Source organism: Meles meles, chromosome 10, assembly GCF_922984935.1.
Source record: "Meles meles chromosome 10, mMelMel3.1 paternal haplotype, whole genome shotgun sequence".
Classification (NCBI taxonomy): Eukaryota; Metazoa; Chordata; class Mammalia; order Carnivora; family Mustelidae; genus Meles; species Meles meles.
Window position 1 is genome coordinate 69,278,171 of NC_060075.1, and position 24,908 is coordinate 69,303,078.

Consider the following 24,908-nt stretch of genomic DNA (forward strand, 5'->3'; position numbering starts at 1 on the left):
ACATTTTGACTGTTTCCTTCTTCTTCTTTTTTTTAAATATGGTCTGCTACTTCTCTGAAAAGTCATTTTCTTCAAGAAGAGTTAGTTGCATGTAGAAAGGTGGAACATGAGGATGAGAACCAGGCTTGACTAGGTGATCAGCCATAGTGGTTGATAGTGCAGAGAGATGGCCTCCATTGAGTGTACATCAAGGAGAAAAAGTGAAAAAGGAATTATCAGGGGGTGTTATGTGTATAATATTGCACATTTTGAAGGAAACTTGTCAAGGGAATGTGTCAAGAGCAAGCCAGCTTGAACATCTCTTTAAGGCATTAGGTTCTCCTCATAGGGTTTCTAACCATTGGCAAATAGGATGTTTGAGCTGATCACCCCATTGAAAACAATGAAAAATGTTGGGTAATATACTTTAGTGTATTTTGTAAAAGGCTTTTCAGGTTATAAGCTAGTCAGGAGTATTCAAGCCAAAATTTAGGTGAGATAAGCAGAACCCTGAGGCTGGCTGGCTTTGGCCTTCAAGGCATTTGCCAAACACCTGAACTTGAGCATTAATTCTTGATGTCCCAGGGGACAGCCAGGTACTGCCCAGAATGCTAAGTCTAAAAGAGAAGGGTAGAACTCAGGAGGGCAAGCAAGGCACTTACTGTCAGGTGCTGAGCTTGTTGAGCAGTCCTGTGACAGTGCATCCATCATACCTCTACTTTAGGGACTACTCTTGCCTTATCCAATTCCTGGTCCTAAAGAAATTCATCTTCCATAAACCTGGACCTCAAAGGGTTATAATTGTAAGCCAGCCCTTCAGTGTAAGGGTATAATTAAAATGCTCTCTTTTACCACAGTGGACTATAAGGAAAATTGCTTTGGTTCTGGAGGGAGAGAGAGGGAGAGGGGAAGAGCCGCCCCTGGTAATAATTAGGAATTCTAAGCTTGTCTCATGGGTTTGCATGCTAAATTTCTATTTCTTGGGTGATAAGAAAACTCTCAAGCTGTCAGAGTCTTGAATTGGTAGTACACCTACGTACCTGACAGAAGCAAACACAAGTTCTCTCTCTCTTTTTTTTTTTTAAGATTTTATTTATTTATTTGACAGAGAGATCACAAGTAGGTAGAGAGGTAGGGACAGAGAGAGGGGGGAAGCAGGCTCCCTGCTGAGAGCCCTATGGCATGGGGCCGGGGGGGACCCTGAGATCTTGACCCGAGCCAAAGGTAGAGGCTTAACCCACTGAGCCACCCAGGTGCCCCCAAACACAAGTTCTCATGAAATGAGCCCACCTTCGCACCTGTTAGGATGAGCAGTGGGCATTATATGTAAATGATGAACTCCTGAACTCCACTCCTAAAACCAATATTGAACTGTATGTCAACTAACTAGAATTTAAAAATAAAGAAAGAAAGAAAGAAAGAAAGCCCACCTTCAACCCAGACCTCAGAGTCTAAAATCTCAAGTGACACAAGGAAACAAGGGACTTTAAGAAGAGATAGCAGCTTTTTAAACCTGCCAAGATTTAAATTTCAAAATTATCAGAAATATAAAATGAAGTTTTTATTTGTTTTTTAAAAAGGGATGAAATATTTATAACGATTAAACTTTAAAACCAAACATTTCAAAATTCTGGCTTTAAGAACAGACTAAACATAGCTGAAGAGAGAATTAGTGAACTAGAACATAAGGGAATGACTCAGAACAGAGAGAGAGATTGAGACAGAGGAAAGTATGAGATGGTCTCATAAGTATAAAAGGAAACCAGAAGGAAAGAAGAGATGATGTCTAAAAATTCGCCAGAACTATTAAAAAGCTATCAGTCCTTAGATTTAGAAGCACAACAAATCACAAGTGGGATAAATAAAAATAATCCAGATTAAGATGTCACAATGACACTGCTGAATACCAGGGCTGCTGGGAAGTCCATAGATGGCCAGAAGGAACAGCAGGTACCCCCAAAGGAGAATGGTTGAACTGACAACCAACTTAAAAACCCAGAATAGTAAAAGCCAGACATCAGCACAGTGTTTTCAGTGTGTGGAGGAACAAACCTTTCAACCTAGAATTCTATACTCTGTGAAAGTGTCTTCCAGAAGCAGGGATAAAATAAAGACATTGTTTAGACTAGTAAAACTGAAAATGCATACCACCAACAGGCCCTTACTAAAGGAAATTCTAGAATGTTCTTTAGGTAGAAGGAAAGTGATCCAGATGATAATTTGGAGATGTAGCAAGGAATGAGGAGCAAAGAGTGGCATATGTTTTAGTCTAAATAGCATTGTATGAATTTAAATATATGTGTGATGGTAATTACAGTTGTTCATGTTTTTAAAGCTAGAATTAAAGTACCTGACAATAAGATGGGGGGTTGCTTATAAGTTGTACAAAATGCATGTATTACACAGGAGGAAGCAGATAACAAAGACAGTAAGTACATATATTAAGATTTCCAGGGTAGAAACGCTTAGAGTAAAAACAGACTGAACCTTGCAAATAGATAGTGGGGAGATGTCAGAAGAAAGAAGGCAAGAAAGGAAAGGAAAACAGACGGTGGGACATGTTTTGTAGATTAGCTCTGTGAAGGTGACATGCTCAGAGACTACAATTCCATGTAATAAAACTCTCTGCCACTTCCGGGATTTCTAGCCTGTCTAAATGTTGAGCATCCTTGATGGCAAAGCAGCATACCATAGAACAGTAGAGAACTAGAACCAACACAGAAGTGGCATTTCCTACCAAAAACAAAAGAAAACAAAAAAAGAAAAAACCCTTGAGTCACCAAGACGCTTTGGTTAGAATTGCAATGAAATTAAGGAGAAGCCAGTATCCTGAAAGTCCCCAGACTAAAGAAACTAAATAATAGGTTTTGATATTTCATATTCAAATTGAAGTAATTTCAGTGTCACCGATATCAAGTCTCCAATTGTTGGCTGGGTCATTTGGTTTTAACACCAGTGACACAGTCCCATAACGGGTCTTGGCACCAGTGCCTTTTCTCCGCAAGATACTGAAACTCACCCTGTTCAAATCCCAGGCACGTGGGCCTCACTCTCCCTTGACTGGGCGGGAGAGGTGCTGCCAGGCTGTGTATACAAGGGTTAACTCACTGGGGAGAAACCAAGAGGAATGCTAAGGATCAAGACCTGACATGCTGCCCATTGTTTGTAGCTCCAGGATCAAAATATACAATTATACATGCCAAATAAATTCTAAACCTGTAAGGTAGGAAAGGAGGGGTGGCTCTGACTACAGGTGCCAGAAGCATTAAATAACGTCCGCAGACAAGGTGCACCACTGTTGTCTTGAATGCTGCAGGTCCCTCCGTCTGGCATTTTACCCCCTGCCAGACAATGTGCATTCACTGCAGGAGTCTCTGTTGAGCCTCCGTCTCCCAGACCTGCTGGCTCCTGGTGCCCGGCCCTGACACAGAGGTGCCTTTGTGAGTGTAATTACCTTCCCCTGTATGAGAAATACTCTGTTTGGAGCTGTGGTTGCAGGTACAGCTAGGAGAAGCAGGAATTAGCATGCAAAAAGACTGCACTGCCCTGACTCCTTTATCAGCACTCATTCTTGAGGCTTGTTTTTTGTTCCTCAGATTGATTGGGTAGGTGTGATACCATCCAAGATGCAGAGCTTTAAAGCAAGAAAACAGAGCCTTTGGAGATAGCAAAGAGAGAGAGAGAGAGAGAGAGAGAGTGTGTGCGAGAAAGAGAGAGAGACAAATCCTGTTGTGTTCTTTTGACAATTTCATGCCTGACAGAGCTGCCAAAGTAAACTGGAGTGGATGCTTCTAGCAACTTAAGAACTGATTAAGCTCCCTTGGGCTTTCCCCAGTGTCCACATTAAAAAAAAAGTGTGAAGCAGAAGAAATAATTCTTTGGCCACAGCAGTACTGTGGCCAGCGTCTTTGAGCCTGAGTGGCCCATGCTGATGGTGGATGATTAACCAGAGGTTAAGTGAGACCAAGCCTTGTAGAAGTTGCCCTAGACTCCGAAGACAGAATGGTGACAGGAGGCCTTAGATTGATAGAGAATAGAACGGAGCCAGGGTGGAGAAGTAAACTAGATTTGAGTTTTGATTCTAGTTTATATATAGGTCTCCCCTCAGATGCCTTTTCTCATTCCTGTCTATTATTAGTGGGCCTTTTGTTAAAAAGGAAATTAAAAAAAAAAAGTCCCTCTTTGGAGAAGTGCTTTAATGAATAGTAAGAGATTAGATGATTGCATTTTGTATTTATGAATTTTCCCCCAAGTGATTTTACTGTGTGTAGAGAGGAAGTGCAGGCTGACCAGAGAGCATCTGAGGGCAGAGTTGCCCAGAGAACTGGTGAGAAAGATGTAAGGCAGGAAAATGTGGGGATTTTCCTATAGGGCAAGAACATTTAAAGATTTATTTGAGGTGGCACACACTTTGTAATTGATTAATTTTTTAATTGCCAGAGTAGTGATTTCGGTGTTGCTGACGCAGGCTCTTGGGCAGCATGGAATGTTGCCCCTGATCACTTCGGAGAGCTCAGACGTGGGCAAGTGGATTTCAAGTCAGACGGGTTCCGTGACGTGATGTAGGACTGCAGAGTGGGTACTCACCGTGGAGAGAAAAATTCTCACTGTTGGAACTTTGAAAGCCTTTTTCACATCCTGCTTCCCTTTTCATCGTGCAGGAGCCACAGGTCAGGTGTCGCCCAAGGCAGCCTTACAAATTGGCACCTGCCTTTGTGCGGTGGACCTGAAGAAAGTAGTGGGGAAGGAAGGGGGGGCGGTGGAAGAAGTCTTTTTCTCCAACCTTTTGCAACTTTAGCTCTCCTGGGGAGCTGGGCTTTGATGCCTGCTGTTGTGAGAGAGGCCAGGGATTCCTGATTCCTGAGAGGGATTTGCTGCAGGGAGATGCCTGAGCAGGCCAGCAGGCGCCAGGGGAGGCTGGGACACCCACACCTCCTCGGGACTTTTGTGGTTTTACCATCATTTATTCCTAAGCCTCTGGCCCCAGCCCTTGGCTTTTCCTTCTCCCTTTTCTCAGATAATCAGAAACCCATGACCTCTTTCATGGTCTGATCATCATTCTAACATGTGTAAATTACTTGACAACATTGTCCGATTCCAGGTAGGAGAAATACGTCTTCCTGACCCATTTTTCCCCCGTGGTGGTTCACAGTGCAGCTTCAGTTTTTCCTTAGCTTTGTTCTTTTTGTTTGTTGGCTCACTTGCGTTTTCATCAGGCCATTTTTGTTCTCAGGCATCAGGAGTGTTTCCAGACATCTTAAACATGTTGCACCCCTTACTAGACACGTGTTGTCACACAGATGCAGGATTTGTTGTCATGATTTCAGGACAGGAGGGAGTGTTCCTTCTTGGGGAAACCCACCTGTGGCTTCCCATGGCCTTATTCTTATTCACATCATGCCTTCTTCCTGTGGCCTCCTGATCATCTTGAAGCCACATAAGCATCTGACTTTCTCTCCTTTTTTTTAAATACTCATATTCCAGTACAAAATCATCAACTACTTTTTCCTAAGCTCTGTTACATTGTCCCCAAGAAATTATAGATCTCTGTTTGAAAAGCTAAAAGCTTGGCTTTGGTTTCTGATATATTTCTCCAAGAAATGGGTTAGTTTTCCTTATAGGAGCCTGACCATGTATCCCAAAGCCTCTGGTTTCTCTTTTTAATTGTGTTGGTTTGATTATTGTTGTTTCTGTGTGACTTGGTGGAGTCAAGTCAGTGTCACCAGAACATGCCTTAGGCACAAGCTGACAGCCAGAGATTTTGCTGAGTGTCCTCTAGCCCCTGCTCCCTGGCCCGCGGGGCCTACTCTCTGAAATAGGCAGCATTGATGGAGGCTGAAGATAGAAGAACAGAAACAGAAACAGAAACAGAAAGATAGAAGAACACGAAGAAAATCAGAACAGCACTAAGGGAGTGCAGATAGTGTAGAGGTGTGTGGAATTCACTCCCTGTCTGCCCTCTAGTTAAAGAATCATCCTGGTGCACCTCGGTGGCTCAGTGGGGTAAGCCTCTGCGTTCGGCCCAGGTCATGACCTCAGGGTCCTGGGATCGAGCCCCGCATCGGGCTCCCTGCTCAGTGGGCAGTCTGCTTCTCTGTCTGCCTTCTGCTCCCTGTGCTTGTGCTCTGTATCTCTCTCTCTCACAAATAAGTAAAATCAAAAAAGAAAAGAGGGGCGCCTGGGTGGCTCAGTGGATTAAGCCGCTGCCTTCGGCTCAGGTCATGATCTCAGGGTCCTGGGATCGAGCCCCGCATCGGGCTCTCTGTTCCGCGGGGGGCCTGCTTCCTCCTCTCTCTCTGCCTGCCTCTCTGCCTACTTGTGATCTCTCTCTCTGTCAAATAAATAAATAAAATCTTTAAAAAAAAAAAAAAAAAAGAATCCTCCATGGAAAAGGTGGTATTTGGGCTTTAAATGAATGAAGAGCTACTATTCAAGGAGTTGATGTTCCCAGCAGTTAATATTTTAAAATCAAGGGGGAGAAACATTTTAAAGGAAAAATATTACCAGCAAAAAAAAATAGACTGAAGTTTGGCTCTTAGATGTGAAGATTTTGGGAGAAGAGGTTAAAACTAAAAAGTAATAGATTTAGTAAAGAGCAAGATTTGTGGGAGGAAGAATTGTATCAGCCTAAAAAATTACTCCAAAGAGATCTGTTTAGAAAGCCAGTAATACGGAAGTGTTTCTTTTACTATATAGAGGAAGTGGGGCATGAAGAAGCTTTCACTGATCTTCATTTGAATTGGTTCTTTGGCATCTAATTTGAATATCTCCTGAACAGAGTAAGCTGGCAGAACTTACCAGAAGGTCTGCAGGCAGATGAGGCAAAGGAAGTAAAGGTAGTGAAACAGCTGGTGAGGGTCTTCCCCAATCATATGAACTGGTCCTAAGGGAAAGACTGGACGCTGAGCATGGATCCTGACATTCTTCTGTACTTTCTCTCCCTGGAAAAAGCTGGGGGAAGGGGAAAGATTTGAGAGTCCTGTCCTGAGTTTTGCATCTGCCTCTGGCGCTGCCTCCAAGGATGTCCCCTGAGCAAGCCAGTAGTGTGACCCTTAATAAATGTGCAGCTGATAGATTAATAATAGTCCTGGGCATCGTTTGCACATACATATAAAAGGAGGAATTTGGGTGTGATGGATTTTGTGGTTCTTCTTTTCAGTTAGGTATTTAACAGTTTGGGGGTAGACAAGATACAGAAGTGTGGGTCGATCAGCAGAACATGATATAGATCCGCCCCCCTCCTTTTTGAATATCTGTACAGAATGGACAGAGGTATCTTTTTTTTTTTTTTTTTAAAGATTTTATTTATTGGGACGCTGGGGTGGCTCAGTGGGTTAAAGCCTCTGCCTGTGGCTTGGGTCATGATCTCAAGGTCCTGGGGTTGAGCCCGGCATCAGGCTCTCTGCTCAGCGGGGAGCCTGCTTCCTCCTCTCTGCCTGCCTCTTTGCCTACTTGTAATCTCTGTCAAAGAAATAAATAAAATCTTTAAAAAAAAAATTTATTTATTTCTTTGACAGAGATCACAAGTAGGCAGAGAGGCAGGCGTGGGGTAGCAGGGGGGTAACACAGGCTCCCTGCTGAGCAGAGGAGCCCAATGCGGGGCTCCATCCCAGGACCCTGAGATCATGACCTGAGCTGAAGACAGAGGCTTAACCCACTGAGCCACCCAGGCGTCCTTGGACAGAGGTATCTTAACATATCCATGGGTAGGTTGAGGAAGAGCAAGCATGACAAAATCCAGATTCTAAGCATTTGTTCTGGTTGGAAGGATGGGCCATGCTAGGACAAAGTTTACCAGGATGAAACAAAGCCCTGCTTATGTTACTTATTTAAGGCAGCTAATGAAGTTACAGTATCCCTAGGTTAATGGCAGTTCATACGAAAAAGACTAGGGGTTTTATTACCCACAGTCTCATTTTGAGTCAGGAGTGTAATGATGGTGTCGCAAAGCCAAGGCTATGGTAACAGATGTGTCGTGTTAGGAACTTTGACAGAGTGGAACCTAGCTTCAAGCAAAAATCCCTGTGATCCAACATCATTCAACCTTACTAAATTCACTGGGCTCGGCTAGATCTGTTGAATCTGGATGGATTCATTATTTTCTTTGAAGAATCTCTCAATTTAGTGGAAATTTTTAGGTATTAGAAATCTGTGAAAGAAATGATATTAAATCATTAGGTGTTGAAAAGGGGTGACTTCCTTCCCATTTAGCCTCCCTGACACAATATATGTCTCGTGGTTTTCATTAGAATGCTACATTTCTGGGCACACACCAGTTCTCAAGGCCCCTCCGTGCATTATTTTGGCACCAGAAATTATTTGAAGACTTTGCTGTAGTTGCTAATTGCTCTGTGCACAGCTCTTAAATGGGTGGGAATTATTGTAAATATGTTAAGGCTTTAGAACAAGCATTTATCAATGTTTCATACCCTAGAGGAGAAGGGTAAGTATGTGAATAAATTAGGGGATCCATGAACCCCTTGAAAAGGTATATAATTTTTTACGTATGTGTAATTTTTTCTGGGAAGGAGTCCAACGCTTTCATCGGAATCTCAAGACAAAAACAAACCTCTTCCCCTGCTACCTATATAATTTGTCTACTTCCTAGTATACAAACAGAGGGTACCTTGGTTGTAACTGCCCATCTTCTGAGAACAGATACTCCTTGAAATGCCAGTGAGTGACATGGAATTTAAAAGGATGTTGTAGGCAGAGTTCCAAAAGTGTTTATTTTTTTTTTTAAAGATTTTGTTTATTTATTTGACAGAGATCACAAGTAGGCAGAGAGGCAGGTAGTGGGAGGGGCAGGGGGGGTGCGGGGAGGAAGCAGGCTCCCTGTCGAGCAGAGCACCCAATGCAGGGCTCAACCCCAGGACCCTGGGATCATGACCTGAGCCACCCAGACACCCCCCAAAAGTGTTTAAATCGGAGTCTTATCATCGGAATATATGAGAACTATCCCCTTCTTGCTCACACCACACAATAAAATTACTTTTATTTAAAAAAAAAAAACCTCAGATTTATTACTTGCAGAATTTGGGTTATTTTTTTTCTGTTCCCCTTTCAGCTTGTGAGTACAAACTCAGTCTCCTCCAGGAATATTTTGTTCTGAGGTAAGTTCCAGAAAAGCTTGATCTTCTCAATGGGATATGTGTTTCATGTGGTTTTTCTTCCTTTTCAAATGTACAGGGTGCCAAAGCATGCTTTCTGCGGGACATTCCTTTCTCAGCCATCTACTTCCCATGCTATGCTCATGTGAAGGCTTCCCTTGCAAACGAAGACGGGCAGATTAGTCCCGGAAGCCTGCTCTTGGCTGGTGCCATAGCTGGTGAGTGGCCCTCACAGAGCTCTGCTTGCCCCAGGCCCCTCCCATGTCACTGCTCTGGAATTTCTTACTTACAGTTCTTGATAGGGTGCATACGAGGGGTCTGTAGATTACTCTGAATAGCTACTGAAAAGAAAGGAGAAGAATTTAATCTTCTGGCAGATTAGATTAGGCAAGCTTAATTTCTTAACTCCAGAAAAGGCTCATTAAAATATGGTGCATTTTGTGGTATTGTTGAATTCTAAGTTCTGTATTGTTACATAGTTTTACTTCACAGCAAAACAGTTATAACAGTTCAGCTGGAAAAAAATTGAATACTTGTGCTTAAAGGTGTCTAACCAAAATAGTGCATAAATGCTTGTCCAGAATTTAAGCAGTGGTTATTATTTAATAACTTTTTAATTAATTTTTTAAAGATTTTATTTGAGAGAGAGAGAGTGAGAAAGAGAGCACAAGTGGGTGGAGGGCGGAAACAGACTCCCCACTGAGCAGGAAGCCAGAGGCTGGCTTGATCCCAAGGCCCTGAGTTCATGACCTGGGCAGAAGGCAGATGCTTAGCGGACTGAGCCACCCAGCAGTAGTTATTATTTAGATAAAAGTAACAGTAGAATCAGGAAGACTGAGCCTGAGGAGATACTGGATTCCTCTTAGCTGTGTTACCTGGCCAGGGTATGTAAATTGAGCCCCAGAGAGAAATGGCTCTTGTTTTCAGTGCTACAGTGAATATGTCAATACAAAAAAAAAGAAAAAGATGAGGACTGGGGAGTTTGGCTTCTACATCTCAATGTAAATTCCCAGAGGAAATTTGATTATGGCCACAGCAGGAATCCGTTGGATCTTTGATGCTCCTTGTTCAGAGAACCTAAGGGCTCCAGCAATCCGGATTCGCTCTCTAGGTGGTGGCAAACATTTAATGAGTTAACAGACCCTAAGGCAGTCATGGGATGCCTGGGTCCAAATGTTTCTGATACAGGTGTTGTTCTCCAGAGATGTGTGGCTTAAGTCTCAGGAGAACAACCCCCTGCTCTGAGAAGTTGTTTGCTGTTTTGTGGGCCTGCCTGGAGCCTGGGAGCCCCTGAAGGCAGGAACCAGCAAGCTCCTCTTTAATTCTTCAGTAATCCCCTTCTTTGAAAGGCAGTGATGTTGGTCAGTGAGGCAGGGTTGTCTTTTCTTGGCTGCTCAGGGGCCTCCATCTTGGGAGGCCACTCTGCTTCTGTCATGAAATCATGATTTTGAGACGAGATGATAGAATTCCCAGTTTTAATCCGAATTTAGCTATTGTTTAACTGTATCCTTTTGTATGTCCTTTACATGTGCATAAATGAGTATTTTTTAAACCAAAAATGACAGTGCAATGCATTTTGTGCATTGCACAAGATAAATTACTTACTGGAAATGAGGTAGGACCTACTGGGGGGAACTGCCACACCACTCAGTAGTGCGTTCGATGGACCAGTTACCTCACCTCTCCTGAGCCATACCTGTGAATGGAGACGGTACTTGTGCCAACTGTAGAGCCAGTCCTGGAGGTGCAAGTGGGAACACCTGTGTGGAGGACTTTGCATCGTGCCTAGCACACAGTAAATACTCACGAAGTATTCGCCAGTATTACGCTGGATCCAAGAGAGTCTGTCTGTAACTTACCCAGAAATCAGTTGTGAGAACAGAAGATACATATTAGAGCTCAAAGTCTAGGACTCTCTCCAAGCCGTGTTTTCCTCACCCCACAAAAATAGCGCCTTTTGGGGCGCCTGGGTGGCTCAGTGGTTTAAGCCTCTGCCTTCGGCTCCGGTCATGATCTCAGGGTCCTGGGATCGAGCCCCGCATCGGGCTCTCTGCTCAGTGGGGAGCCTGTTTCTCCCCCTCTCTCTGCCTGCCTCTCTGCCTACTTGTGACCTCTCTCTCTGTCAAATAGAGAACTAAAATATTAAAAAAAAAAAAAAAATAGCGCCTTTAGCTCTTCCCTTAGAGAAAGATAGTCAACCAGGTTTCATCACCGGCTAGCAATTTTCTAAGCAATCCATGCTACCAGAGCTGTAGAAATTCCTAGTGGATTTTATTCTCTTTTAAGGTTTATTTTCTTCCTTCTGTTATTTTTATGATTAGGAAAATAATATTGCTAATTATAAACTATTTGGAAATTAATTGAAGGGGTAAATAAGAAAATATCATCTGTTATTCTGTGACTGTAAAATAATCCCTATTTAACATTTCTGCTAATTTGTTTCTCCTTGAATAGTTTTTAACAGAGTTACAATCACACTGTGGAGATGTGGTTTTTACTTACTTTCATTACTGAAGCACTGTTAGCACTGCAAGATGGTTCATGGCATATTGCTGTGGGGCCAGACTAGGCAGATTCAAGTTCCAGTTTCTGTGTGATCTTCACAAGTTCTGTAACCCCTCTCTGCTTGTTTCTCCGTCTGCATATGGGTGAAGAGTAGTATTAGTCTCATAAGCTTATTGTAGAGATCAGTAGACATAAGTTAATAAATGTAAAGATCCAAGAAAGTACCTGGCACATAAGCATTTTTAAATGTTAGATAATAATACATATTTTTTAAAACTTTATAAACCTAGTTTTTAACTGCTGCATATTTAATCCTCAATCTTGGGTTTTTTCCTTCAAAGAACAGATTAGCGTCAAAGCTTGATGGACCTATCATCCTTGATTTTCAGGCATATTTGGGAGGTTCCAATCAATCTGGTAAAAATAAAGAACAAGTGAGAGGTACAAATATTAGAAAAGAAGATGTGAATCTCTCATTATTTGTGAGTGATTATATAGCTTAAAATCCAAATAAAAATGCCCCTAAATGTATCAGAATTAACAACTAATGATAATCTATCTAGTGATAGATTATCTATCTAGTGATAGATCTCTATCTATCTAGTGATAAGCAGGTAACGGATGTCAAAGGAGGAAGCAGGACAACCAGCTAGCTGCTCAGGGTCGAACCTTGCCCTGCAGGCTCAGCCAGATTGCTGTGTTGTATGGAGAAGGGCAGGAAGACTTCTGTGTAGACATGTGTTGTGCCCAGTGCAAGAAGGGCAGCAAGCACAGAAATGCCAACATGTGGGCTGTTGGATAGAAGATGGGTCAGATCCCCACATACCCTTTTGTGGATGCTTGTGAGAGCAAAGCCAGTTCCTGGGGAGAGGACGTACGGGAGGAGCAGGTTCAGAATGCTAGAAGGTAGAGCTGGAGGGAGCTGTGTCATTAAGAGAAAGGAGAAAAGCTTATCTCAAAATAAGCACAATGAATACCACTGACTTTTTATTATGACACAAATGTCTCATCACTATTTTTATGTGTGTCTTTATATAAAATATAATTTTAGATTTAAGTTGCTCTCCTACCCAGAATATATATAATTTTTGTTGAGCAATTGTATTATAAATAAGATGAATCTGGGATTTCATTAATATGATCATGCTATCTATATTTTGATGGCAATTTCAGTTATTTAGTAAGTACTGTTTCTAAAAATTCTGTTTGACCTGAGGTTAGATTGCTTTAGCAATATTTTTTTTAATTTATTTTATTTTTTCAGTGTTCCAAGATTCATTGTTTATGCACCACACCCAGTGCTCCGTGCAATATGTGCCCTCCTTAATACCCACCACCAGGCTCTCCCTACCCCCGCCAAAACCCTCAGTTTGTTTTTCAGAGTCCACAGTCTCTCATGGTTCATCTCCCCCTCCAATTTCCCCCCAACTCTCTTATTCTCTCCTTCAACCAATGTCCTCTGTATTATTCCTTATGCTCCTCAAGTAAGTGAAATCATCTCATAATTGACTCTCTCTGCTAGACTTGTTTCACTCAGCATAATCTCCTCCAGTCCTGTCCATGCTGATACAAAAGTTGGGTATTCCTCCTTTCTGATGGAGGCATAATACTCCATTGCATATATGGACCATATCTTCTTTATCCATTTATCTGTTGAAGGGCATCTTGACTCTTTCCACAGTTGGGGACTGTGGTCATTGCTGCAGTGAACATTGGGGGTACAGATGGCCCTTCTTTTCACTATGTCTGTATCTTTGGTGTAAATACCCAGTAGTGCAATTGCAGGGTCATAGGGAAGCTCTATAAAATTTCTTAAGGAATCTCCACACTATTTTGCAAAGTGGCTGCACCAGCTTGCATTCCCACAACAGTGTAAGAGGGTTCCCCTTTCTCCACATCCTCTCCAACACCTGTTGTTTACTGTCTTGTTGATTTTGGCCATTCTCACTGGTGTAAGGTGGTATCTCAATGTGGTTTCATTTGAATTTCCCTGATGGCTAATGATGATGAACATTTTTTCATGTGTCTGTTAGCCATTTGTATGTCTTTTTTGGAGAAGTGTCTGTTCATGTCTTCTGCCCATTTTTTGACATGATTATGTTTTTTTGGGTGTTGAGTTTGAGGAGTTCTTTATAGATCTTGGATATCAGCCCTTTGTCTGTAGTGTCATTTGCAAATATGTTCTCCCATTCTGTGGGTTGCCTCTTTGTTTTGTTGACTATTTCCTTTGCTTTGCAGAAGCTTTTGATCTTGATAAAGTCCCAAAAGTTCATTTTTGCTTTGTTTCCTCTGCCTTTGGAGACATGTCTTGAAAGAAGTTGCTGTGGCCAGTGTTGAAGAGGTTACTGCCTATGTTCTCCTCTAGGATTTTGATAGATTCCTGCCTCACGTTGAGGTCTTTTATACATTTTGAGTTTATCTTTGTGTATGGTGTAAGAGAATGGTCAAGTTTCACTCTCCTATACATAGCTGTCCAGTTTTCCCCACACCATTTATTGAAGAGACTGTCTTTTTTCCACTATATATTTTTTCCTGCTTTGTTGAAGATTAGTCGACCATAGAGTTGAGGGTCCATATCTGGGCTCTCTACTCTGTTCCACACTGGTCTATGTGTGCTTTAGCAATATTTTAATAGGGGTAGTTGTTGAGTTCTCAAAACCTAGAGAATATTGATTTTTTTTTTTTTTTTTTTTAGATTTATGTATCTGCTTGTAAACTGGGACTATCTTTAAATTCTGGGAACATCTCCAGTATTTCACAGGATAGAATAAGCCTAACTGATATTTGAATTTATGTTCATTGACCAGCATAACTTCATGCGTCAGAAGGTGAGAGCTGAAGCAGGGAGCCTGAAGTTAAGAAACTAAGGTTTAATTCCCTGTAATGAACGTGTTGCTTTTTGATACACAAAGAGCATTTCAATATGGCTTATGGATAATCCCAAATAAAGGATATCTAGTACTTCTCAAATTTTAGAGCTGCATCATACCAGGTGATTTTAATTATCAGTGATGAGATAAAGGGTAAGTCCGCTTAGACTAAGTTATAACTCTGGAGTATTTCTCAAAGCTGTTCAATATACAGACAGTGAATTGCTAAATATGTGTAACTGTCAGGACACTTTTGCAAACGTATTAAAAGGATTAAGTTAGGAGAGAAGTCCTGTTGGCACAAATTTGTTAAATGATGTGGACATAAAGATTAAGACAATTTAAAAGCAATTCTTAAATCCTCAGAAAAAGTAATGGAGAGATTGAATCAAAGTAATAGACTGAGCATATTCATCCATCTCTCCTCTTGTCCCGAATACCTGAAAATGTCAGGTATTTTTAAAACTACTATTGGCAGGTTGAGGAACCAGGTGGTGGGTAATAGGGAGGGCACATACTGCATGGAGCACTGGGTGTGATGCCAAAACAATGAACACTGTTATGCTGTAAATAAACAAATAAAAAAAATAATTAAAAAAACTACTATTGGCACTGGAAAATGTTAGCCCCAGCCCTGGGAAGGGAACAGAAGCATATTGAGTCTGAAACCGGACCAGAGGGTACCACGGCCCAGGACACTGGCAGGAGAAACCATCCTGAATATAAGAAGAGAGCAGGAGAACTGTAACCTCTGAGGGAGTCACAGAATACCGAGCGTTGGGGAGGCCTGCAGGTAAATCTGTCACAGGAGTTCAAGAGCTGCCTTCATGGCAGGAAGGTGGGGCTCCATCCTCCCTGCTCCTCTTTGTCTTGGGCTTCAGACAGCACCTGAATCCAGACTGTGAAAGCCCAGAGCTGTTTTGCAAAGAACATCACCTGCCTGGAGAGGGCAGGTGTAAGGAACTGAAAGAAAGTAGGGTAAGGCTTCAGGTTCCAGACCTTCACCGCAGATGGCAAAAAATAAAGAAAGAAATGAATGGTAACTCTCCCCAAGAGGGATGTAAAATAATTTCTTCTACTTCCAGAATGAAGTGCTCCCTAGTCCAGAGATTTGGAAGGTCCCAACCCTGCCAGGCCTCCTTACCCCCTGGTACCTAGTTTGCAGGCCTCCCCCATTCCACAAAGCCCATTGCCGGCCCTCCCACTCAGGAGAGGAGCCTGCGGAGGAGACTGACCCTAGGGGGTGGTAGAAACCAGCACTACACTAATCGGCCTATTCTTTGAACTTGATTATCAAGAGATAGCCAGGGGTTCCTCAGACACGGAGCAGCCAAAGACGTAAACAGAGGAATTTCAAGGAAAACAACTAAATCAGAGGAAAGAAAACTTTTAAGAACTGTAACTAGGATCTGCAGAGATTTGAGAAGAAGAATCATTCTTTTAAATGTTTTTTCTTTATTTTTTATGTTATCATATTTTTTAAGAGGGGTGGAGGGGCAGACGGAGGGAGAGAATCCTAAGCAGGCTCTACCCAGCAGGCCTGATGCAAGACTTGATCTCACAACCCCAAGACTTTGAACTGAACCAAAATCAAGAGTCAGAAGCTTAACCGACTGAGCCACCCAGGCACCCCTTGAGAGGAACAATCCTTAAGAGCTTTCTTTTTTTTTTTTTTTCCATTTTATTTATCTTAAGAGCTTTCTTGAAAATTAATAAAGGGATCATCAAAACTAAAAACCCATAATTGGTCTGAATGATAGAATGAATATGCTCAAACAGCAAATTACATCTGGAAAATGAAGTGATGGAAAACAAAAACAAGAACTACAATATGGAGCAAAAACAGAGATTTTAAAAAAAGAGCAAATGTGAGACACATGTAAGATTAGTCCAGGAAGTTCAACATCTATTTAATAGGAGATCCCTGGAGAGAAGTCATACGAAAGGGGGACTCAGAACGAGTCAGCAATGAACGTTGACTCAGCTTTTCTTTTCTTTTTTTCTTTTTTAAGATTTTATTTGCAGAGAGATCACAAGTAGACAGGCAGAGAGAGGGGGAAGCAGGCTTCCCGCTGAGCAGAGATCCCCTGATGCGGGACTTGATCCCAGGACCCCAGGATCATGACCTGAGCCAAAGGCAGAAGTGTAACACACTGCGCCACCCAGGTGCCCCTTGACTCAGCTTTTTGTGTGCAGTCCTAGCTACTTTAAAAGTATCAAGGAGAGGATGTCTGGAACCTCGATGGCATTCCCAAGCACACGAGCATTCAGAAGGGAGGGCAACCTCAAGTTTGTTTTCTCCCATAACTTAAAGGTTACACCTCACAGACATTGCTGAAGCAAAGTGAAAAGTGAATTTAAGAAAGAAGAAAATATGGGATGTATGAAACAGCACACATAAAAGTTAAACCTGAGAGTAGATTTAAATAACTGGTGACTTTAGTATATGTATTTTTATATAAGTAGGGCTTGTTGGTGAGGGTGCAAATAAATGCTAATTTATTGTACATACTGTAAATATTGTGCTTATGTGATAAATGTGTATAATATTTAAATTAGGAAAGGGTGGAGATCAAAAGAGAAACAACTAGAAGCAGAGAAAATAAAAATTACAATATGGGATAGCAGAAATAAGTCTAATAACCACAATTACAGCCACAATTGAATGGATTCAATGCCCTTAGTAAAAACAAATGCCTATTTTAGACGAGTTGTGAAAAGAAATCTAGTCATCTGAAGTTTGAGAAAACAGTGACCTAGAACAACTGAAAGAGAACGGATTGAAAAATATGTATTAGGCAAATACCAACAATAAGCAAGTTTAGCAATATTAATGTCAGACTAAATGGATTCATGGTTTAAAAATAGCACTCAGAAGCACAGAGGCATATTTGACACTCACAAAAGAAAATTCACTGAGAAACCCGTGTCCGAGGCAAGCTGGGATTAGTAGGAATCGAGTTTATTTGGAACGCGCTGCAGGCCAGTGTGTGGGCAAGGAGTGCGAGGCTGGGGTCCAGCCAGCGTCCAGGCCGTAAGCTCACTGGCTTGAGGATGGGGAGAGCTTGCTAGCCGGATATTCACTGGCCAGAAGATAAATCTCAGTCTTCTGCAAATCCGTTCCTAAGTTCCGTTCTTCTGAGGGAGCACGTGGGAGAATCTCTGTCTCCTACCTTCCGGTTCCATTTTAAACCGAAATCCTCTCCCGGTGTATTGCCGCACGCCTCTGTGTATTATCAGCATGCTCTTGTTTCCTAAAACCTCAGCTTAACAGTATGATAAGAACATGATATTTTCTTATTCCAAAGCTTGACACTTAGAAGCTGGTCCATCAAGTAAATACTATGGATAAGGGTACGGAGGGAATTAGTGAAACTCTTTTAACCTGGATCCAAAACAAATAATATTAATTTCCTATTCCCTAAACAGAGAAGCACATTCTTGACAGATGCTAATGGGATATTTGTGAGAATTGCAGATTTCTTGCCCTGCAGTTGTATTTTGCTGGTTGTGCTTTCTTTCTGTTGTAAATGAACTTCTGTTCTCTAGGTGCTAGGCCCCCTTTAAAGGGTTATGTTTTATACTGAGCTGGAGAGCACCTCAGATGCTTCTTGTCCCAGAGGTGTAGTAGGTAAGCCGCAAGGTCTCACGATTTGTCTCATGGATGAAGCATGGGGCAGGCTGCTGTTGAGGAACCTAGAAGAAACGTCTGTTTTCTAGCCAACTCTTGCTTCCCCGTCTTTGGGAATCAAGAAAGCCAGATCTCTTGATCAGTGTTGTCTTGGCCTTTTGCAAGCCAGGAGAGACCAGGCAGATTACCCAGAGCCTTTGCCAATCCTGGCCCCCCCAAATCAACAGATTTCTGGTGGCCAGACTCTTCCTGGTGCATCCTGCCTTCCTGGCCTTGCTTTGGAGCAGCCTGGAGCTCTTCTCCAAGGTTTTAGCCAGTCTTATACCAGAAGTCCCCCATCCACAGAGAGAGCCGCAGTTGCCAGCCTGGGAAAGATGAGGGTGGGCGAGAGATGATGAGAGTCCCAGGCAGGCTGCCGTATTTCCAGCCCCCGTTCCCCCTTCCCCCCACAGCACCACCACCACCTCCAATCAGTTTGGCCAGACAACTTACTAAACATCTCACCCATTTCTTTTGGCATGTTTATGTCATGATCAGTATGTTTCCTCCCTGTCTCTAGTACTTCTCTCTTTTTTCTGTAACAAGGAACTACTTATGAGAACTAACTGGAGGACACTTTTTACCCACGTTATTGCCTGTGTGTTTCCCACTGTCCCTCGGACATGCCTGCTCACCGTCGCAAGGAAGATTTTACTATGTGCTGAAAGCAGAGAGCCTTGCTAAACTCTTTCTAAACCAGGAAGTAAAATGTGGTGTGAACACAGTGGGTTTCTAAGCATTCTTCATGTTTCCTTCCATTATGTTGGAGGATAAATTCCTGGCTCAAAGTTAAAATAATTCCTCCAAATTAATAGGAAATTCAGTATGACTTATCCAGTGAAGCACTGGATAGAAAGTAAGCTTTTTCACATGCAAAAAATGTGATATATTTCATAAAACACAGTTGCTTAACATGCGTGTTTGTGAGGAGCTCAGTAAAGATGGAAGAGGAAGAGATGCAGTTTAGTAACACAAATGCAGACGCGTGTGGTGCAGAGATCCCCAGGCACGTGCGCGCATGTGCGCGCGCGCACACACACACACACACACACACACACACACAGTAACTTTAAAGCTGTCTGTTAGAAGGATGAGATGTACTTGTGAGCCAGACCACGTTGGTTTGGACAGAAATTCTTACAGAATTATTAAGCCTTAAAAAAAGCAAAGGAGATTTATGCATCTGCATTTGACCAATTTGGTTTGGAATAGGTTCATAATGGAAAAGTAATAAAACCATAAGAGACAGTGTCTTCTGAGTACAGTCTCGCTTTTAAAAAATCTAAACATGGGAGGCCCCATTTTGGATAAAATGACTGTAGAAAAATTTCCCATTGGTAATTTTGGGAGGGTTTTGTTGCTGTTGTTGTTCCTTTTTCATTGATTATCAGCCAGTATAAACTTTCAACTTTCTGTCAAATATTTTTTTTTCTGGAGATGTCAGTTTTAGGAAAAAGGAATCCTGAACTGTTATCTGTAGGAGTCTCCATCTCTGGTCACCACCCCCAACCCTCTCCCCCACCCCCAGCACACACATACACACAGAGTGTTTGCTTAGCCCTCAGTAAAGGCTTTCTCTGGTGTAACTGGAGAGGTTCGGCTTTGGTGGATAGAGGGTGGTTGAATGTGTGCGAGAAGGCACCTCGTGTGACTGCCAGCAACCACAGAAAAGCATGAAGAGGAAACGCATAACAAACTTCACCTCTGAAAATCGGACCTAATAACTTTGCAAGTTTCTGATTTAGACAGGGAAGAAAAAAGGAAAAAAGAAAAGCTTTCTCCGTTTGTTCCAGTTGAAGTAGCGTTATGGAGAAATAATTCCTTAAAACCATTACTGAATACAGTCTGTACCAGAGAGCTTGCTTGGGTGCTTGGGAGAGAGCAGGAGAGGAATGTCTGCACAGCCTCCGTCACTAAGGTAGTCACGGCTGCGCCGCCCCGAGAGGATAGCAAAAGAGGCATTTGATTTCATCAGACTCTTAACTTTCTTTCCATGGCCAGCGGTTGAAAGCACAGTTATTTTTATATAGTATGAATGTGACCAGACTGTGATGGTGGTGCGTCTCCTGCAGGTATGCCCGCGGCATCCTTGGTGACCCCTGCTGATGTTATCAAGACGCGATTACAGGTGGCCGCCCGGGCTGGCCAAACCACTTACAGCGGAGTAGTGGACTGCTTCAGGAAAATACTGCGGGAGGAAGGCCCAAAAGCTCTGTGGAAAGGAGCTGGTGGTAAGGAAATAATTTGTTCTTAACCAGACCTTTCGTAGCAGGTAATTTTTTAAAAAATCTAATTATATCTGTTGCTCCCCCATTTCTTCAAAGCTCGTGTGTTTCGATCCTCTCCCCAGTTTGGTGTAACTTTGCTGACGTATGAATTGCTACAGCAGTGGTTCTACATTGACTTTGGAGGCGTGTAAGTATCCCACTAAATCCGCAGCCAGGTTGGGCAACTCCAGTACTCAGTCGCTGTTAAGAAGGGTACGTCACTCTGATTGCTCTGATGAAATAGACAAGATGTAGGAAAATACTGAAATCATGTAACCACACTCCTTTCCGGGGGGCACAAACAACCAACTAGAATTCCACAACTCCTTTATGTGATGAAGATTTTCACAGCGTTTGCATGGTAAAAAATGATAAAACAGATTCTCACCCAATTTTCTCTTCTGTTAGGAAACCAGTGGGATCAGAGCCAGTTCCCAAATCCAGGATCGTACTGCCTGCTCCCAATCCTGATCATGTTGGAGGCTACAAACTGGCAGTTGCAACATTTGCAGGGATTGAAAACAAATTTGGACTCTACCTACCTCTCTTCAAGCCGCCGACATCTACCTCAGCGGTGATGAGCGCAGGCCCATAGGAGGAGTGCTGCCGGGCCTAGAGAGCGCTTTGTCTCCCATGGAAACAGTGTTCCTCCTTTCACTTCCATCTCTTGTTTTAAAATTCGAGTCGAGGCTTTTTAGAAGGTGAAATCATTCATTTTCTGTGTGTTTTCTTAACCACATCATCGTGAAATTATTCATAATTATTCTTTTGGGCCTCTGCTCACAGACCTGGGTTTGTATCTGACATTTACTGGGATTTGGTCAACGCTAACGTGATTTGGGGGAAGGAGTAAGTCTGAGTAGAAGTTTGAGCTGCTCTCCTTGGATTAGGATTATAGTCCCAAAGAGACTCCTGAAAGGCAATCATGGTGCTCAGAGCGAAGTGTTTCATGCATGTTTCAGCTGGTAGGAAACTGGGTGCATATTTATCACTGTAGAAAACACTGGAAGAAATGAAAAAAAAAAATGATCAGAAATTGCCAGCCTGGCTTCAGATTTTAAACATGTACTAATTCTGTTTCTGGATTATATTATGAAGCTTTTATGTGAAACTTTTTTTTTTTTTTTGGTAATGAAAACCACATTGAAGATGTTTAATAATCATACTCTGTTAGTGGTACCAAGACTCTTAGAGAAAAGTCTTTGTATTTTAGGGAAGTACTTTGTGCCCATAGACTGAAAGCCCCGGGGGGAGATAACAGCACCTCTCCGGGACGTGCTAATTTTGGATCACGGCTCATCTGATGACACGTGCCGGTCGTTGCCTGTTGCAGTAGACACTGTGGGAAGCACGTGCCCGCAGAACTGGTGCCTTCTTTCATGCCCTTCCAACCCCCCACAGCCGGCACCTCTTCACTTTTAAGGTCCCATTTATCTTGAATCATGTGAGACAAATATATTCTAATATGCGCTTTTATTTAATTTGTGGTGCCTACGGCTCACGTGTTTGTAAAGGAGGAAATAAACTATTTTTAAAGCTGTTGAGTCGTTTGCTCTTGTGTATGTCAGGTGGTCAGTGACTGTAATAATTGTCATTATCGGACTCTGTTTCATTTTCAGGGTGCTTTTGTCCCTATTGGCATGGCTATATCTTCCTGGTCCTTCAAGGTCATGTGTACCCTGATTTTCAGTGTGCCGACATCCAGAGTGAGTAAAAGAAATGACAGTTAACCCTAGATAAGCAAGGAACCCAGTGCTTGGGCACTTTTCCTCTAGTCATCCCCAGTACTCCGGGCAGTTTCCTTCTGTGAGAATTCATACAGATTCTCATTTTGTAATACAAAGTTTCACTGGAAGGTGAGCATGAAAACGGGTAGAAAATGACAATTGTGTTTTCTAATCTTCTCTGATCCTTCTTCGTTCGAAAACCAAATGTCAGTGTATCTGACATTTGGTGGTATTTGGCCAACACTATGATTGGGGGAACAAAGCTAGTCTTGAACAGAATGTAGGGCTTTTGGACTTCTTAGACTCTGGCGAGGCTACTGAGAACCTCTGAGCAGTCAGTCGGAACTTTCTGCACCTCCAGAATGGCCCTACAGGAGAGACAGCCACTTTCCAGTCTCTGTCCGACTTTTAAGTCAACGTGTTGACATTCAGAGTTACTGTTCAAAGCTGAGGAGCATCCATACCATCTATGGATCTGATTTTTTTTTTCCCTAAGTGAACAAAAGCTTTGTTAGCTTCACCAGAACAGGACAAAGACTGATGTGGCTCCCTTCATGGTTTTGGTTTTGCAAAACCAAAGCAAAAACCACTCCCTCTGTCTACCCATCCTTACCCCTGATCCTTGCTTGGTGGGATAACGTGATAAATGCTTACATTTTAATCTCAAAGACCAGTCACAAAACTCCAAATACACCTTAGAAATATGGGGGGTGTTGCAGTGACATATCACTCCAGCTCTGGTATATTTTGCACGTGGACAGAAGTCCCTCAGTGTAAATCTCTGCATTCTTCTTTCTTCACTTGCTGGAATTGTGTGGGAAATCAGATTTTCATGCTAACAACAGTGACCCAGATCTCAGAAAAGGTGCATTGCCCTGCCTGCTTGTTCAAGAGCTGTTTTGATGTTTACCTGCCGCGGAGCATGGCTCTCTTCCGTAAGGGAGAAACCAGAGGAATGGAGAAGCCAAAGGAGATAGGGCCACCGGGCAGTGTTTCTTTAAAATCCTTGGCTGCTTCTGTTCGGGATAGGCTGTGACTTGAGACACTTTGAAGGAGGCCTGATTTCCATCTGAGTTCTGCTCAGTGGGTGGTGTGACTATGACATCCTTGAACAGGACTGCAATCACCGTGTGGTGAAAACCGCGTCAAATTTGTTCTGGGTTTTCCTTCTTCCTGAAGTGACAGCACAGGACGTCGGCTGGGCCGTGGCTGCCGTTCGTGCAGCTGGTCATTTCCCTCCTTGACGCTGAGGACCCAGAAGCTGTGTCACCCCATGCCCCCTGCCCGCCCCATGGGGCCAGCCTCCCCCTGCTCTGCAGGCCAGTCTTGTCGGTGAGTCTTTCTCAGCTCTGCCCTGGGTCCACCTCCTGTTGCTTAGGAGGTGGGGCGGGGGGAGAAGCCTGATTTTTGTAGCAGCTTCCTTTTTTTCAAGGAGGGGAAAAAATGTGAAACTGACCACAAAGTGAACACACGGATTCTTGGGTTCCAGTCGTGGCTGGGTTTCTTGAGGCTGGGTGGCATGCTGTCGCCAAGCTCATGCTGCACCTCATAACCCACAACCATTTGCTGAGCTCCCTGGGGTCGCCTTAATCCCAGCAGCCAGTGTTGCACAGGGGAAAATAAGAATTCTGGCACAGAAAGGAGTCATTTAAGTGCTTATTGCATTTCAGGCTTCAGTTTTTACTTAGTTAAAATATTTACCATTGCTGGAAAACAATGTTTAAAATTTTGTGCTTATATGTTATTTAATGGTGTGGCCTATGTAAACCTCAGGATGCTTACATTTTGACAGTCTTCTGGAAATGTTTAACAGCACATAACTCAGTGCGCAGGGAATAAAAACGGGAAGAAATTGTGCTTGAAACTGTTTGTAACCCCGTCCGGCTAGGTCTTCAAGTCACGTTGGAATTCTTCAGGTAGACAGAGGGCAGTCTCTAGCAATGGCATTTGCTGAGTTCTGTCTTATGGCCCCATTTATCAGCCTTGTAGATGGCTCTCTAAAAGTCATCGTGTGCCGTTTCACCACAGAAGCCATTCTTTGGGGGATGAATTTGTATCTTTGCCACTGAGCAAGAGCCCATTTTAAATTCAGGGTAATCAAATGCTTTCAGGATGTGGATTTTTCCAAAGTTTTTTTTTGTTGTTTTTTTTTTAACCCCTCCAAAGATAGATTTTTTTTTTTTTTTTTTTTTAAGTCACATTCACTGGTAAGAGTGGAGAAATGTTCTTTCCACAAATGGTACTGCCCACAGGAGGGGTTTGCCTTTTGTTTTACCTTTTGGGAATAACCCAACTCTTGCCAAGGAGTTCTCTTTTCAATGCTAGGAAGACCACAGGGGATCCACCACCTCATTTCCAAGGCCAGGACAGCTAAAAGCATTGCACCTCTGTCTTAAAACCCTAGCAGTCTTTAGTTTGAAAGCCCAGCCGGGGCTCTAATGAGGGTAGGGACCAGGATTTTTGTTCAGAGTCCACAGTGCCTGAAACTTAGTAGGCTCTTGGTTATTATTTTGAAGGATGGGTGAATGGATTTTCGAGGAATCTGTATTTTTTTTTTCCCCAGTGAGCAATCTCTGTTATTTTTCTACCTTACAAGACTTTGCTGCTGCTGGAGTTAAAACTATAACTGAAAGCAATCACAGTCTTCTGTGTTGATCACATACTTTAGAAGTTTTAACTACGTCTTTTATTCAAGCTATGGCTCGTTTAAAATTGGTGTTAATGACTTAAGTTGACTCAGGAACTGTCATATAAACAATATTTAAAGTTCCTGATCATTG

At 42.6% G+C, this 24,908-nt stretch overlaps 1 protein-coding gene across 3 annotated transcripts in view; it reads left to right on the top strand.

Moving 5' to 3' along the window:
- The window catches only part of SLC25A13 (solute carrier family 25 member 13), a 182,654-nt gene extending 161,108 nt beyond the window's left edge, over positions 1–21,546 (top strand). For all 3 annotated transcript variants that reach the window (XM_046020856.1, XM_046020857.1, XM_046020858.1), the window contains 4 exons: positions 9,169–9,307; positions 20,207–20,365; positions 20,459–20,549; positions 20,810–21,546. In XM_046020856.1, the coding sequence (XP_045876812.1) occupies positions 9,169–9,307; positions 20,207–20,365; positions 20,459–20,549; positions 20,810–20,996 (576 nt within the window). In that variant the 3' untranslated portion in view covers positions 20,997–21,546. The remainder of the gene's footprint in view (positions 1–9,168; positions 9,308–20,206; positions 20,366–20,458; positions 20,550–20,809) is intronic.
- Positions 21,547–24,908: the final 3,362 nt, after the last annotated feature.